Genomic DNA, 14091 nt, shown 5'->3' with positions numbered 1-14091 from the left:
TCCACCTCTAGTGACTGTCACTCGGACAACCACTAGAGGGACCTTCCGGGTTCGGTCATGCAAAAATTGCAGGACTGAAGGTCAGCATCTACACGCTCTGCATAGAGATGCATTGATTTGCCACAAATGTGCATGGTTTCGGATAACCCTTCCCTTACGAGCCTGTTCAATGCTAGGATGTCCAATTTTGAAAACCCCAGTGGATTATTTCGAGGATTATATTATATGTTACAAAAATGCATTTCAATTTAACACTTAACCTTACAAACCATATTCTTAATTTAAAATAATTGATACAAGTTTATATGATCTCAGAGGCACTGGAGGGGTTACATGAGGTTATCAGTTAAAGTGATGCCCCAATCATAACCCACCAACAGGCTCCTTGGGAAATCTCTCTTGTACATAATCATGTTTGATAAACATCTATTTTAGCTTTACAGTGAGCAGACTATTGCTCACATGAGCAGTGAGGGTAACAGCTTGCTGAAATGGTAAAATATCTCCATTACCCATTAAAGGACAATGAGACTTAAAAGGTGTGTGGCATTATCTCCCCACCATAAATTTCTTGGGATGCCTATAAGCTATAAAAAATATATTTTTTGTTGTTGTTAAGAAGGTGTAAATTGTATGAAGGCAACAAGAAGGATGTGGTAGTTATTGCTGAATACACCGGGCTGAAAATGATTTTAAAAGGTTTTGAGGCTTTGTATTTTGTCAGCTTTTAGTACTGGAATACACATATTATTCTTGAATCTGTCGCTCTCATTTCTGCAGCTCTACAGTTACAAAGTAATTATATAAGGCTTATTTGCCAATATCCTCATTTTTGAGAAGTGAAGATTTTAGGTCATACCATAGGAGCTCGAAAAATAGCTGCCCGAGAATGCTCCTGTTTAACACATGACGGAAATATTCCGTCATGATTCCCTTTTATTCCAGAAGTTGTGTCCTTAAGGGGTTAACCTAAAATCCCCAATTCTTAGTTGAGTGAATTAACCCTATGTATCCAGACAGTACAATTTGCTACAGTTCACTTATAAAAACTCACAATACACTGTATAAGATAGCTCCAGCAGCCTAACAAGTGATACAACACCATGCCCGTTCGTGTTTTTTGAAATATCTGGTATTGTAGTATAAATGAACACATGTTCTCACAATTCATAGATTCATTGTTTATTAATGAACATTTATTTTGCACATATGAAAACATGGAAACATTTTTTTTCAAGCTTCAAGAAGCTAAGTTACATTTACGATGCAATATGAATCGACACACAAAAAATGTATTTAGTTTCAGAGGAAACTGTAAATTCTGACTTTTTAGGTCAATGAGCTAAGAAGATATGAAGAGTTCCGCTAAAAAAAAGCAGAGACTTCTAGAAATGTAATAAGTACATATGCGTATGAAAACAGACATAAAGGATTAAAGGGGAACTGTCACTTCTGTGTCATTTACACCATTGAGTAAAGTATTGAAAATCATAGCTAACTCCAATTAATATTTTACATTTAGATTTAAGTTTTAACAAATTACATCTTAAAACAGTTTAGAAAAGACAAGAATTGTAAATAAAATGGTGAATTCTTTCATTTATTTTTTTTCCATTTCTCCTTTTCTCAATATGCTTGCTCTATGCTGACTGCCAGGTACAAAGGACAGAGTCTATAACAGTGACTGAATGACAGACAGCTAAGATGGAGGCACCCATGTGTAGGATAGAGGTGCGTATTTCTGCATTTAATCTTATCTCTTTACAGCTCCGAAACACATATTTGTCCAATATACTGTATGGGAAAACATGATAGTAAATGGGCAATGACAGTTCCTCTTTAACCCCTTAAGGACACATGACATGTGTGACATGTCATGATTCCCTCTTATTACAGAAGTTTGGTCCTTAAGGGGTTAAGAATATTAAAGACATGTTATGGAATGCCGTGAATCTAGTTTATACATTATAAAATTAAATTATACAATGTATAATTAAATAAATAAGAAGAATTAAAAAATAAAGTTTGTCGGCTTTCCAGATGTGGACATAAAAGATGTCCTTGGTGTCAATTGATGGCATGCGACATTTCAGAATAATTATTCAAGTTGAATATTGACTTAGTACATTCACTGTTTTGCAATATTGTATGGAATTTCACATTTAAAATATAATTGTCATGATAAGGACGTCCTTAAAAAACACAGCTAAATTAAAGGGGGCAACAATGCCTACTGGCAAGACAAATACTCTAATAAAATGGAAAATGTACGGTACAGTCCTAGAGTATTTTGGCCTGTTGGATTGACCCCGGCCACTTTGTTGTGGGGCAACATAGAAACATAGAATGTGACGGCAGATAAGAAACATTCGGCCCATCTAGTCTTCCCAAAAGCAGTAATGTCAGAAGTGGTATTCAAACCCACGCCTCCAGAGGAGACTGCGACCTGAACACAGCACCTTAGACCGCTCGGCCATCCTGACACAACATTGATGTAAAGTATTGTCTCAGAGCACAATTGACAAAATGAATACACTATCCATCGTGTGTCATTACTGTTTGGTGCAAAATGGTCAGTGCGCCAGAATGGTAGCTTCAAAATGTCCCTTTTGAACGTGGCCTATGTAGCAGTTGCAAGCGAAGATTTATGTCAATAAACTCTCTTACTACATAAGAGGTAAATGTTTATAACATCGTTCTTGGTGTATAATAACAGACAACAGCCAGTTTCTGTTAAAAGATAGTTCTCTGCAATTTAGAAAACTGATGGTTAGGGAATTGTTGTTATCCAGAAATAGTCAGTGATTCCAGCAAATGACATATTCTTACTGATTTTCTGAAAAGATTGGTTATGACAGGTGATGGTGACGGGCTGGCCTTTGACTGTCTCTTGACAATAAGTGAGTCTGACAGTGGATGGTGGGGATATTTATTTGCCTTTATTTTTTGCCTTTTATTTTTCTGCTTCTGCGTTTGTTGCAAGCTTGAAAGGTAAACAGAAATAAAGAAAATAAAATCCAACTGGATGAAGAGTTTGCCATAAGCAATATGGCTTAAAGAAACAGCATATTTTCAGGCGTAATGTCTAATTATTAGACATTTTTCTTTGCTTTTTTGTGCGCCGTCCACATTTGTTCTTCATCCTCTGAATTTTCTTCTTTATTGATTTATTTGTGGAATTCCTAGAATGAACATACACAAAAAAAAACAAAAAAAAAACATACTAAATGTTAAAAAAGTAAATAAAATAATCAGTTCAAATGTATCTAATATTAAATATGCTACACGTGCATTAGGTGGTTTATTTTTAGTGGTTAATTCATCATAGAATTAAAGAAAATGCAAACACAAACATAAACTTTAAAAGTTCTTGCTTAGTAAATAGCCCCTACTTGATAGAATTTAGATAATATGTTATTTCAGTATGTGGATTCAATGTAAAAACTATGGGGCTTATTTACAAAAAGTATCATGTTACCTTTTAATTGAATTTTATGATGCTTTTCCCATTATTTTCCCTTATTTGCACCAAAATATTCCTCACTTGAATTATTTTATTTTCCTGTTAACTTTCGGTTCATTGTTTTGGTTAACAAACATGTTGCTTCCAGTGCACAAAAAACAAAGTGCAAAAATAAACCTTTTTTTTTTTCCTATAAACATTTTCCATCCTGGTCATAGTGATGTTTTTCTGAGACAGGTAAGTAGTATTACCTTTTTTTTTTATTCTCATTATTTTTAATTAAGACATTTAAATAAATCTTTTACAAATGTCTCTCTATTTTTTTTTTGTATATCACTCACTCTTATTTAAGTGTTCTTGCATAGCAAGACCACTTAATGTTATCTCACATATATATTATTATAGCCAAATTTGCCACCCTAACTCCTCCCACAGTTTTTACACTACATAGACAAAAATATACCAAAATGTGCAGATTGTTCCCGATCGGATTGCTATTACTTTGTGGAACGTTTCGGCGAATGGTTCTCGGAATATCGTCGTTCATGTGGCGAAATTTGTCCCATAGGAATGAATGGCAAAGCTAGAGTGGGAGCTGGCAAAAGCTGAAAAATCAGGACATGATTTCTAAACTGCCACCACTCCCTCATTTTCAGGCCCATCTACACAAATCTTATATCAAAACGTTCAGCTATCCCTGCTGCCACTAAAAATGTCCACAGCCAAGCCATAGTCTTTATAGTTTTCACAATATGACCATTTGTTTGCAACTCACGCAGTCCATTGACATTCATTGAAACTCCACTCTGCAAAGCTCACATTTGAAGGGCAATTTCTAAACTGCGACTGTGCCTTCATTGTTAATATCTCAGAGACATACTATACATCAAAATGTAGGTCTGGGTCTTGTGATTCTCACAATATAAAGCTCTTCGCTGTAGGATGTATAGTTTTTAAAATACGACCATTTGAAGATGGCAATCGCCAAAATACTTTGACCTGTGCCAGGCTGCAGCAGCAAGTGATGTCATATACAAAGCCTTTTGTACACCTGCTAATGTTTTTATAAATGTATGGTTTAATGTAACTGTGCAACAACGTTGTAATTAAATGTGCTATATAAATAATAACAGTTACTCCGCTCACTCCAGTTGTAGACTACTGGTGGAGGCAAGAACACTTCACACAATTTCCCCAGAAATTGTAGCTTTTCTAGTTTGTGAATGTAATCAATGGTACAAGCATTAGGAAAAGAAAGGAGCAAAAATCCAAAACAGGAGTTAAAAATTGATGGAAAAACTGATTATTTCAACGCATTACAGATGAGGTGTAAAACAAATCTCCAATGTACAAAAGGATGAAGTAACAGTTTTATACATTAGAAAATGTACGTGAATATGACACTATTTATACATTACCCACTTAATCTTTAGAAGATTCTTGAATACTAATTTCTATATTACACCTATATAGCAGGCTAGTAGGTTGATTCATATAAGCGATGCACACAATGTTTTTTCAGTAACAATAGTGTGAATTTAAACGGCGCGTTTCGCATATACAGACATTTGGAATGCCGATGAGGAAATAGGAAACTGAAATGCTTTTTAGTTGTTAGAGAGCTGACAGTTTCTTGGCTAACAGCTATAATCATTTCACATTGCTGTTTATCTTGTTCTTCCACTTGTTTAACATGCACAGTTTAACCAATGCATATGATCACCCCGTGGGATTTATTCACTTAATAGTGAATGGTGGTGGTTTGAAAAGTAAATTGGAGTTTTTGATTTTTTTCTTAAATTCTTGCCTAACCTTTGCAATGTGGTTTTCAATTTATTACATCTATTGTTTAGTGAATACATTTCAGAGAACACAGAGATATCTTAAAATACAGATACCAACAACCCACCTCTGTAATTATGTGCCCACAAACTATACTGTAATTAAGTGTATTTTATGGGCAACCTGCTCATTTTGTAAATTCTGCTAATGTGGGAATTTGTTTATTTAAATAATTACCGTTCCATGCACCCATATGTTTAGCTATATAAAATGTCATTGCAACATGCTCTGCTTTATTTGCTAACTATTGCTTGTTGCCAAAATGGTGCAATACTCACTTCAAAGCTTTCACGTGGTTCTTAACCCAGTCCTGCTCGGGATCTGCGCAGATATTTTCAACTTTTTCCAGATATTTACATGGTTTAGGAATTACCCTAAAACTGGAGGAGAAGAAAAAACAAACAAAAAAACTTAGTCAACAAATCACTCGTTATCATGAGTCTAGAGCTCTTTTATCACCTTGACTGTTACCCTTCATAAAACGAACACTGTAGCATTAGGAATACATTTCTGTATTCTTAACGCTATAGTATTAATGTGCCTAATAGTTCAAGGGTCCACCAATTTTAATAAAAACAACAAACGAATTAAAAATAACAAAATTACTCACCTTTTTTAATGCGCCAATGGAGACTTGGCACTGCTACTGTCACTAACTTGGCTGATGACGTTCCAATCCAATGCTCTTCAGAGGAGCATTGGGGACCATAGGCGCATGCGCAGCAGTGCACCTATAATTCTGTCATAAAGAATCATTAAGTAGAATAATTCTCTATGACAAGTCACAGCTCTTATACCCAGATGGTTTAAAAGCTTGTATATAAACTGTGCTTCAAAGTCGTCTAATTATTAACATAAAGGGCTTTGGTGGATAGGACAAGGGGGAGGGGGGGTAAGTCTGAAGACACTATAACAATTTCAACAAGATGAGGTTGTTATAGTGTCTATAGTGTTGCTTTAAATATGGGTAACATTAATTTGAAATGTGCACAGAAAATCATTTCATAGCATACAGTTAGTGTTACAAAAAGTATCACAAATAAAGTGGTTAGATGTTCTGCTATGTATGATATATTTAAAGGAACACTATAGTCACCTAAAAAAATTGAGCTTAATGAAGCAGTTTTAGTGTATAGATCATGCTTCTCAGGTTTCATTGCTCAAGTTAAATCACTTTGTTTCTGTTTATGCAGCCCTTGTCACACGTCCCCTGGCTCTGATTGACATAGCCTGCATGAAAAAAAACTGTTTTCACTTTTAATCAGTTGTAATATACCTTAAAGGGAAACTATAGTCACCTGAACAACTACAGCTTAATGTAGTTGTTCAGGTATGATCTATAGCTCCCTGCAGGCAATCTAATGTAAACACCATATTTTCAGAGAAAATACAGTGTTTACATTGATTGATAGGAATACCTCCAGTGGCCGTCACTCAGACGGCCACCAGAGGGACTTCCTATCATGCAGGGCCCTAAAAAGGCCCTGTACACATCAGACGTATTAAAATACGTCTGACGTGTGCAGGAGAGAGAAGGCACTGTGTGCGCGCCTTCTCTCTCCAGCCTGTCAGCAGAGGAGGGGGGCGGGCAAAGACCGCGAGCTGAGCTGTCACTCAGCTCAGCTCGCGGCCGCACACACCGCGCGCATGCGCGGTAGTGCGCTAAGGACTTCAGAGGGCGGCATGAATGCCGCCCTCTGAAGTATGTGCGCATGTGTGGCGAAGCCGTGCATGCGCACAAGGGAGCAATGACGCTTCCAAATGGAAGCGTCTGATTTCTCCCTGCTCATGCCCGCCTATTTCGTAATTTGAGGCTCCCGGCGCTGGAACCAGGTGAGTAAAACGGGTTGGCTGGAGAGTCCCTTTAAACAATTGTATATCTTTGTAAATTAAACTTTAATGACATACAGGGGGCTCTTGCTGGGTCTAGCAAGCTATTAACATAGCAGGGGATAAGAAAATCTTAATAAAACAGAACTTGCAATAAAGAAAGCCTAAATATGGCTCTCTTTACAGGAAGTGTTTATGGAAGGCTGTGCAAGTCACATGCGGGGAGGTGTGACTAGGGTTCATAAACAAAGTGATTTCACTCCTAAATGGCAGAGGATTGAGCAGTGAGGTTGCAGGGGCATGTTCTATACACCAACACTGCTTCATTAAGCTAAAGTTGTTTTGGTGACTATAGTGTCCCTTTAAGGAATAAGATAGCATTTTCAGAATGTAGGTTTTTAAAATATACGTAATATGCAGACATTCTGACAGTGAATAATGGCAAAATGCAGAAAATATAGTTGCTTGGCTAAGACCAGGTATCTGTATTTTAATAATACATTGTAGAATTCGGATGCTGTATTTCTCTTTCCTGTAAGCTTTTCAGAAAACCTGCACTGATTGACCTGCTTTGATTTGTTAAGGGTGTATTAAATATATTAGTGTTATTTTTGTTGGCTTTGCAATGCTAGACAGAATGAAAGCAATGATACCTATACGCTTTATTGGTAATAAGGTGTTAACAATCTTTTGGACTTTGTATAGTAAACAATACAATCTTATAAGTCCTCTCTGTCTCTCTCTCTTTTAACAATGACATAACACAACAGCTTGCTGACTGTTTTAAAAACATACTTGTAAAATTGAAACTTCACTCTAAGCCACTTCTTTGAAACATTATCAAACTATAGGTTACTTGTTCGCTATAAAGCTGTATTTTATCTCAATAAACCACTCCAATCTGTAAATCTACACGGGATTTCGTATGATTGAAAATCCTTGTTAGTTATGATCAATAAAATTATTGCTATCCATTAAGCAATAAACATACATATGTAGCAAATCGATTTATTAAAATTAAACTGCTTACTAAGAAACTAATAACAGCAGAAAATAGTAACTTACACAACAGCGTCAATATCGCAGACCTCAGTGGATTTCTGATCATAAAAGGATATGATGTACTTCGAAGGTATGGACTGTTTTGTATATTTGGTACAGCAGGAAAATGCTGAAAATCAAACAGAACATATAAGTAAAGTCTTGGGGTTATTTGATACATTTTGATTTGTAGCCAAAACAACATCCAGTCACTGCTTAGCTGTTTTATCTTGAATTTTGCCAATCATAATGTGCTAAAATTTGATGCTCAATGAATTACCACGCTCATGTATTTAAGCATACACTTCTTAGGTAAGAGAGGTTTAATTCACCAGCTTGCGAAATAAAGAAAATTGACAATGGATTTGGAAGTTTTAAGCCAACATTACCAAATTAGAAAATAAAAATTCCAACTTAGTTTTCCTGTGCAAATGTTTTGACCATACGTTGCAATTTACGCATTCATTCTATATTATTCTCAGTTTAGTCTGCTACCTACCTGCAAATAAACAATGAATTTAAAATGCTATTGAAAAATTGAGGCAAAAATATCCATATTGGAAAAACAACTAAAGTGAAACATTTTTCCAATTGCGTCTATTTTGGCGCAACAATTCCATTTTTTAAAGCCATTACAATTTAATGTTTAAAGTGTTACTCCAAGTACCATGACCACTTCAGTGATTTAAAGTGGCCATGGTGGCCGGAGTCTGTTTCACTATGAAGCACTGCACATATGGAGTTAAACTACTCTGCTGCTGGAGGTATAACTCCCCCTCCTTTAGCGTCATTGGGACATAATTAGCCAGTCCAGAACTTTAACCCCTTAAGGACCGGACTGTTTTTGCGATGTTGTACATTTGCGACCAGGCATCTTTTTACACTTTTGTGGTTTTTGTGTTTAGCTGTAATTTTCCGCTCTCTCATTTACTGTTCCCATACAAATGATATATTGTTTTTTTCAGGACAAAAGGGGCTTTCTTTACAACCATTATTTATATAATGTCATGTAATTTAATTTTTAAAAAATGAAAAAATATGATGAAAAATTGAAAAAAATACATGTTTTTTTACTTTTATGTGAAAAATCTTTTACTCATCTACAAAAGCGAATGAAAAAAACTGCTAAATAGATTCAAAATTTTGTCCTGAGTTTAAAAATACCCAGTGTTTACATGCTTTTTGCTATTTTTTTGCATGTTATAGGGCTATAAGTACAAGTAGGATATTGCGGTTTCAAAACATACATTTTTAAAATGTATCAATAGTGACATTGTAACACTATTATCTGTCATAAATCACTGAATAACACCCCACATGTACATATTTTGTTTAAAGTAGACAACCCAGGGTATTCAATATGGGGTATGTCCAGACTTTTTTAGTAGCCACTTAGTCGCAAACACTGGCCAAAGTTAGCGTTCATATTTGTTTGTGTGTGAAAAAAGTAAAAAACTAAATTGAATGCTAATTTTGGCCAGTGTTTGTGACTAAGTGGTTACTAAAAAAGACTGGACATACCCCATTTGCAATACCTTGGGTTGTCTTCTTTTGCAAATGGTATGCCATCATGGGGGTAATTCTCATTCCTGGGCTATCATACGCTCTCAAAGGCAACGTAACCAACCTGGCCATTTTCAATGTAAAAATATTTGACCCATATATTTGACCCTGTAACTTTCAAAAACGCTATAAAACCTGTACATGGGGGGTACTGTTATACTCAGGAGACTTTGCTGAACACAAATATTAGTGTTTCAAAACTGGAAAATGTATCACAACAATTATATCATCAGTAAAAGTGCTGTTTGTGTGTGAAAAATGCAAAAAAACTCACTTTCACTGACAATATCATCGCTTTGAAATGTTTTACTGTTTTGAATCACTAATATTTGTGTTCAGCAAAGTCTCCCGAGTAAAACATGTACAGGTTTTAGGGTGTCGTAGAGCGTTACAGGGTAAAATACAGTGATAGCAAATTAAATTCTCTGGACTTTCGGCCTGGGTTGGCAGGCAGGTCCCTTAAATTGCAATCAATAAAATAACTTAATTATGTAAAAATATTACATAAATACGCACGTAGAATTTAAATATATATGCATATTTATATATTTGAAGTCTACGTGTATATTTATATAATTATTTATGTAATTTTGTATATGGACATATGAATAGTTCGTATTCTTTTTATTTATTTATATATACATAGATATATATACAATTTCATTCTAAGTGTATTTTGATATAAATATATATATATTAATATCAAAATACAGTTAGAATAAAATTTCGTATAGATATATAATTTTTTTATTATTTTTATTATGTTTAATTTAATTTAAATTACTTATTATTTGTATTTTATAATAATATATATATATACAATATATATAGTTATTATATATATTATATATATACGTGTGTAATTTAATTATAAGTGTATTTTTATATTAATATATGTACATATTAATATAAAAATACACTTAGCATGACATTATATATATGATATATAGACGTATATTATATAGGTATAATATATGTCTATATATCATATATATATACACACATATATAATAATAATTTTTTTTTATTGACTTTAACTTTAATTTTTTTTTAATGATTTTACAGCAGCAGGGAGCCTGCCTGTCAGCACAGACAGTCCCCCTGCAGGCAGACACTAGGACACCTATTGTGACCATGTGGTCGCCCTGTTGAGCGATCACATGGCCACAGGGGTCCTAATCTGCCATGGGTAGACTGTCTGGGCTGCAGGCAGTCTCCCCACAACGGGAGCACCGCCGATCGCCGCCGGGGGAACGACGGCGATCGGGTAAGTACATCTTAAATTTAGGACGTCCTGCGTCCTGCGTCCTTAAGGGGTTAATATGAAGTCTGTGCAAATACGTCTGCTTTCAACAGCCAATGGTCACAAGGCCCCCCTTCCTGGGCAATTAGGGAAAATATCAACAGTGGTGGAGGATTGGAAAACTTGGCCTCAGAACAGAAATAGCTAGTAGTTTATGCTTTTTTGTTTTGTTTACGTCCCCTTTAATTAGCTTCCTGTTGTAGTTATTGAATATGATATGTTTGTTTAAGTAGTCATGGTGCAGAGTCTGGGATTTAATGCTGACCACATGCATAACAACACACTACTGAGTTAATAAGTTACTCTGTTCTATTACACTTCCTTTGCGATTTCTGACAGTCGAGATGTCAGTGAAGAGGACAATATTACTACATATACCCTGTCTGTCCATATAATAAATCACTCCTTATCTGCGCTATGTTTGCTAATTTGTTAAATGGTGTCTACTTTGTACATCATTTGATTTACACTCTTTTACAAACTTTTATGAATATTTGTTACTTAATTATTTATCAACAGCAAACTCTGACACATGTAAGCGCACTAATTACACATATACACAAACACGGATCAGCTGGTTACAATAGTGGCGATGTCACTGACTTCTAACTACAAAATCTGCCAGACCCTCAATCCCAGCCAGATCCTCTCACCAGTAAGTACCCTTGGTTTCCCCAAACTCCAGCCCTCCAGATGTTGCTGAACTACAACTCCCATGATCCTATCAATGAAATAGATAGGCTGAAAATCATGAGAGTTGTAGTTCAGCAACATCTGGAGGGCCGGCGTTTGAGGAATAATAATAATATATGTGCAAATACACACTAGAAAGGCTATTTACGGTGTGGTGAATTTCTCATTTTTGACCTGAAATGAAACACACCTGTCTTTGTGAATATTTAAATTTTGGCTCCATTGCTGGGTTAAAGAAAGACTATTTGAGAAAGCAAAATGAATTTCAAATTTTAGACCAAAATAGCCAAACTAGAATTATATAACTGACTTGGAGATTTTTTTGCAGTTAAACTATTATTGCCTTAAATGTAAAATTCACTTTGAGTCCCTGAAAAGTCTTACTTTTGTAAATAAGCCTGTGGCTCTACAATTTGAAATTCTCTTTTAATTCTGTATTTAGTGAATAATCCTGTTTGAATATACTCTGATACATGGACACTGAAATAACATACACATCTTACCTTGTGTGACACTAGCAATGCACAGAAGGGATATAACGATGAAGGGTAAGGCGTGCATGATAATCCCTGAAGTAGTCATTAATCTTTAACAATGTATCCGTGGTTCAGGTGCTAAGGTTTTAGTCTCTCCTACTGAGGACAGGTTATTATATACGGTAGTAGTCAGTGATCACACGAGTACGTTCACTCCCCTATCTTGAGGAATTCCCCTGCATTGTCTCCTCCTAAGATTGAACATACTCTAAATCAAATACAAGGTCATTCCTAAATTGTTTATTATGGATGGCATTTCCCATGATGACAAAACCGGTTTAATCTTTTATTTGGAAGGCCATGGGAAACAAGCTGGGGTTTATTCACTAAACAGTAAATCGTGGTGACCTTAAAATCTAACTGTAACATACAGATTATAATAGCTGATCTGTGACTGTAGCTGAATTGGAGCTTTTTACATTTGCTTTATTTCACAATTTAAATTCAATTCACTACTGTTTGGAATTTAGTGAATAATTCCCGTTGAGTTTGAATAGAGTGACCTGTGTTATTGAGTTTGGAACCTGTAGCGTAATAATAGCGGTCGCAAAAAAGCTGCCCTGTGAACCCCTGTGAACGTGAGCACACCGGCATAACTTCAGGGCCAGTGCACTGATGCACAGCATTCCGCTTCTACCAGTTACTGTATGCAGTGTGGCTGAGCGGTAGAGGGTCCTCTGTTTTCCTCTGTCAGACTGGGTACTGCGGTCACGTCAGCCATCCTACATAGATGAGAAGAGCAAGTACAGAAGGGGATGAGGAGAGACACATTGGGGGGAGGATGGGAAGACACATGGAAGGCCCTGGGGGGCACATGGAAGGGACTAGGGTGAAAGCTGAACAAATGAAGGGTGAATGAGACACATGGGGGGGGGGGGGGAATTAGATACATGAAGGGGATGGGGGAGTTGAGACTCATGGAAGGGGGAATGAGACACATGGGGGAAGAATGAGACATATGGAGGGGCTGGGGGAATTGAAACACATGCAAGGATGAGGGGGAATTGAGATACATGGAGGGGAAATGTGACACGGGGGAGAATGAGACACATGGAGTAGCTTGGGGGAATTGAAACATATGGAGGGACATGGGGGAGTGAGACACGGGGCAGGGGGGATGAGACACATTGAGGAGCTCTGAAGCATGAGACACATAGAGGAGCTGGGTGGTGAATGAGACACATGGAGGGACTGGGGGGAAGGAGATACATGGAGGGACTGGGGGGAAGGAGATACACAGAGGGCCTGAGGGGCATGAGACACATGGAGGAGATGGAGGGATGATACACATGGGAAGGCTTTGGGGGGGAGAATGAGACACATAGAAGGGCTGGGGGAAGAATGAGACACATGGAGGGACTGGGGGGAAGGAGATACACAGATGGGCTGAGGGAGATGAGACACATGGAGGAGCTGGAGGGATGAGACACATGGGTAGACTTGGGGGTGGGGGAATGAGACACATAGAGGAGCTGGGGGGGAGGGGTGAGACACATGGAGGAGCTGGGGGGGAAGGAATGACAGGGTAATTTTTGCACCGGGGCCCGGTGATTTCTAGTTAAGCCTCTGTTTGAAACTTTCTTTCTTTTTGTTTAAAAACACTATGGTGTATTTTATGCATAAAATAACAATAATAAGAATGCCAAATTCAATCCATTGAGGCAAATTGATTATTCTTGTTGTGATTATTATTTCCATAATAGGTGAGATAAAAAAACTCAATGCGTGTGATAATTTCCCCAAGGACACTGTTAATGGGATTCATCGAGCTTTTGTTAAGTTATTATTGCTAGATGATGTTAACGACAGGTTAATATAAA

At 36.6% G+C, this 14091-nt stretch overlaps 2 protein-coding genes across 2 annotated transcripts in view; both read right to left on the bottom strand.

Annotated features, from left to right (window-relative positions):
* The window catches only part of LOC134585477 (C-C motif chemokine 20-like), a 194663-nt gene that overhangs the window by 163510 nt on the left and 17062 nt on the right, over positions 1-14091 (bottom strand). The window lies entirely within an intron of this gene.
* LOC134585476 (C-C motif chemokine 20-like) lies at positions 2504-12343 on the bottom strand. Its single transcript, XM_063440898.1, has 4 exons — positions 12239-12343; positions 8201-8306; positions 5584-5685; positions 2504-3182 (listed from the first exon to the last, which is right to left on the bottom strand). The coding sequence occupies exons 1-4, from the start codon at positions 12315-12317 to the stop codon at positions 3086-3088; spliced, it is 384 nt and encodes a 127-aa protein (XP_063296968.1). The 5' UTR covers positions 12318-12343; the 3' UTR covers positions 2504-3085.

Source organism: Pelobates fuscus, chromosome 2 (genome assembly GCF_036172605.1).
Source record: "Pelobates fuscus isolate aPelFus1 chromosome 2, aPelFus1.pri, whole genome shotgun sequence".
In the NCBI taxonomy this organism is placed as follows: domain Eukaryota; kingdom Metazoa; phylum Chordata; class Amphibia; order Anura; family Pelobatidae; genus Pelobates; species Pelobates fuscus.
This window is presented reverse-complemented; position numbering and strand designations above follow the sequence as displayed.

Coding starts and splice junctions, on each gene's coding strand:
- LOC134585476 (XM_063440898.1), bottom strand. CDS start 12,317: ATGACTACTTCAGGGATTATCATGCACGCCTTACCCTTCATCGTTATA. Junction 8,307..12,238: donor CATTGCTAGTGTCACACAAG/GTAAGATGTGTA, acceptor TTTGATTTTCAG/CATTTTCCTGCTGTACCAAA. Junction 3,183..5,583: donor AACCACGTGAAAGCTTTGAA/GTGAGTATTGCA, acceptor TGTTCATTCTAG/GAATTCCACAAATAAATCAA.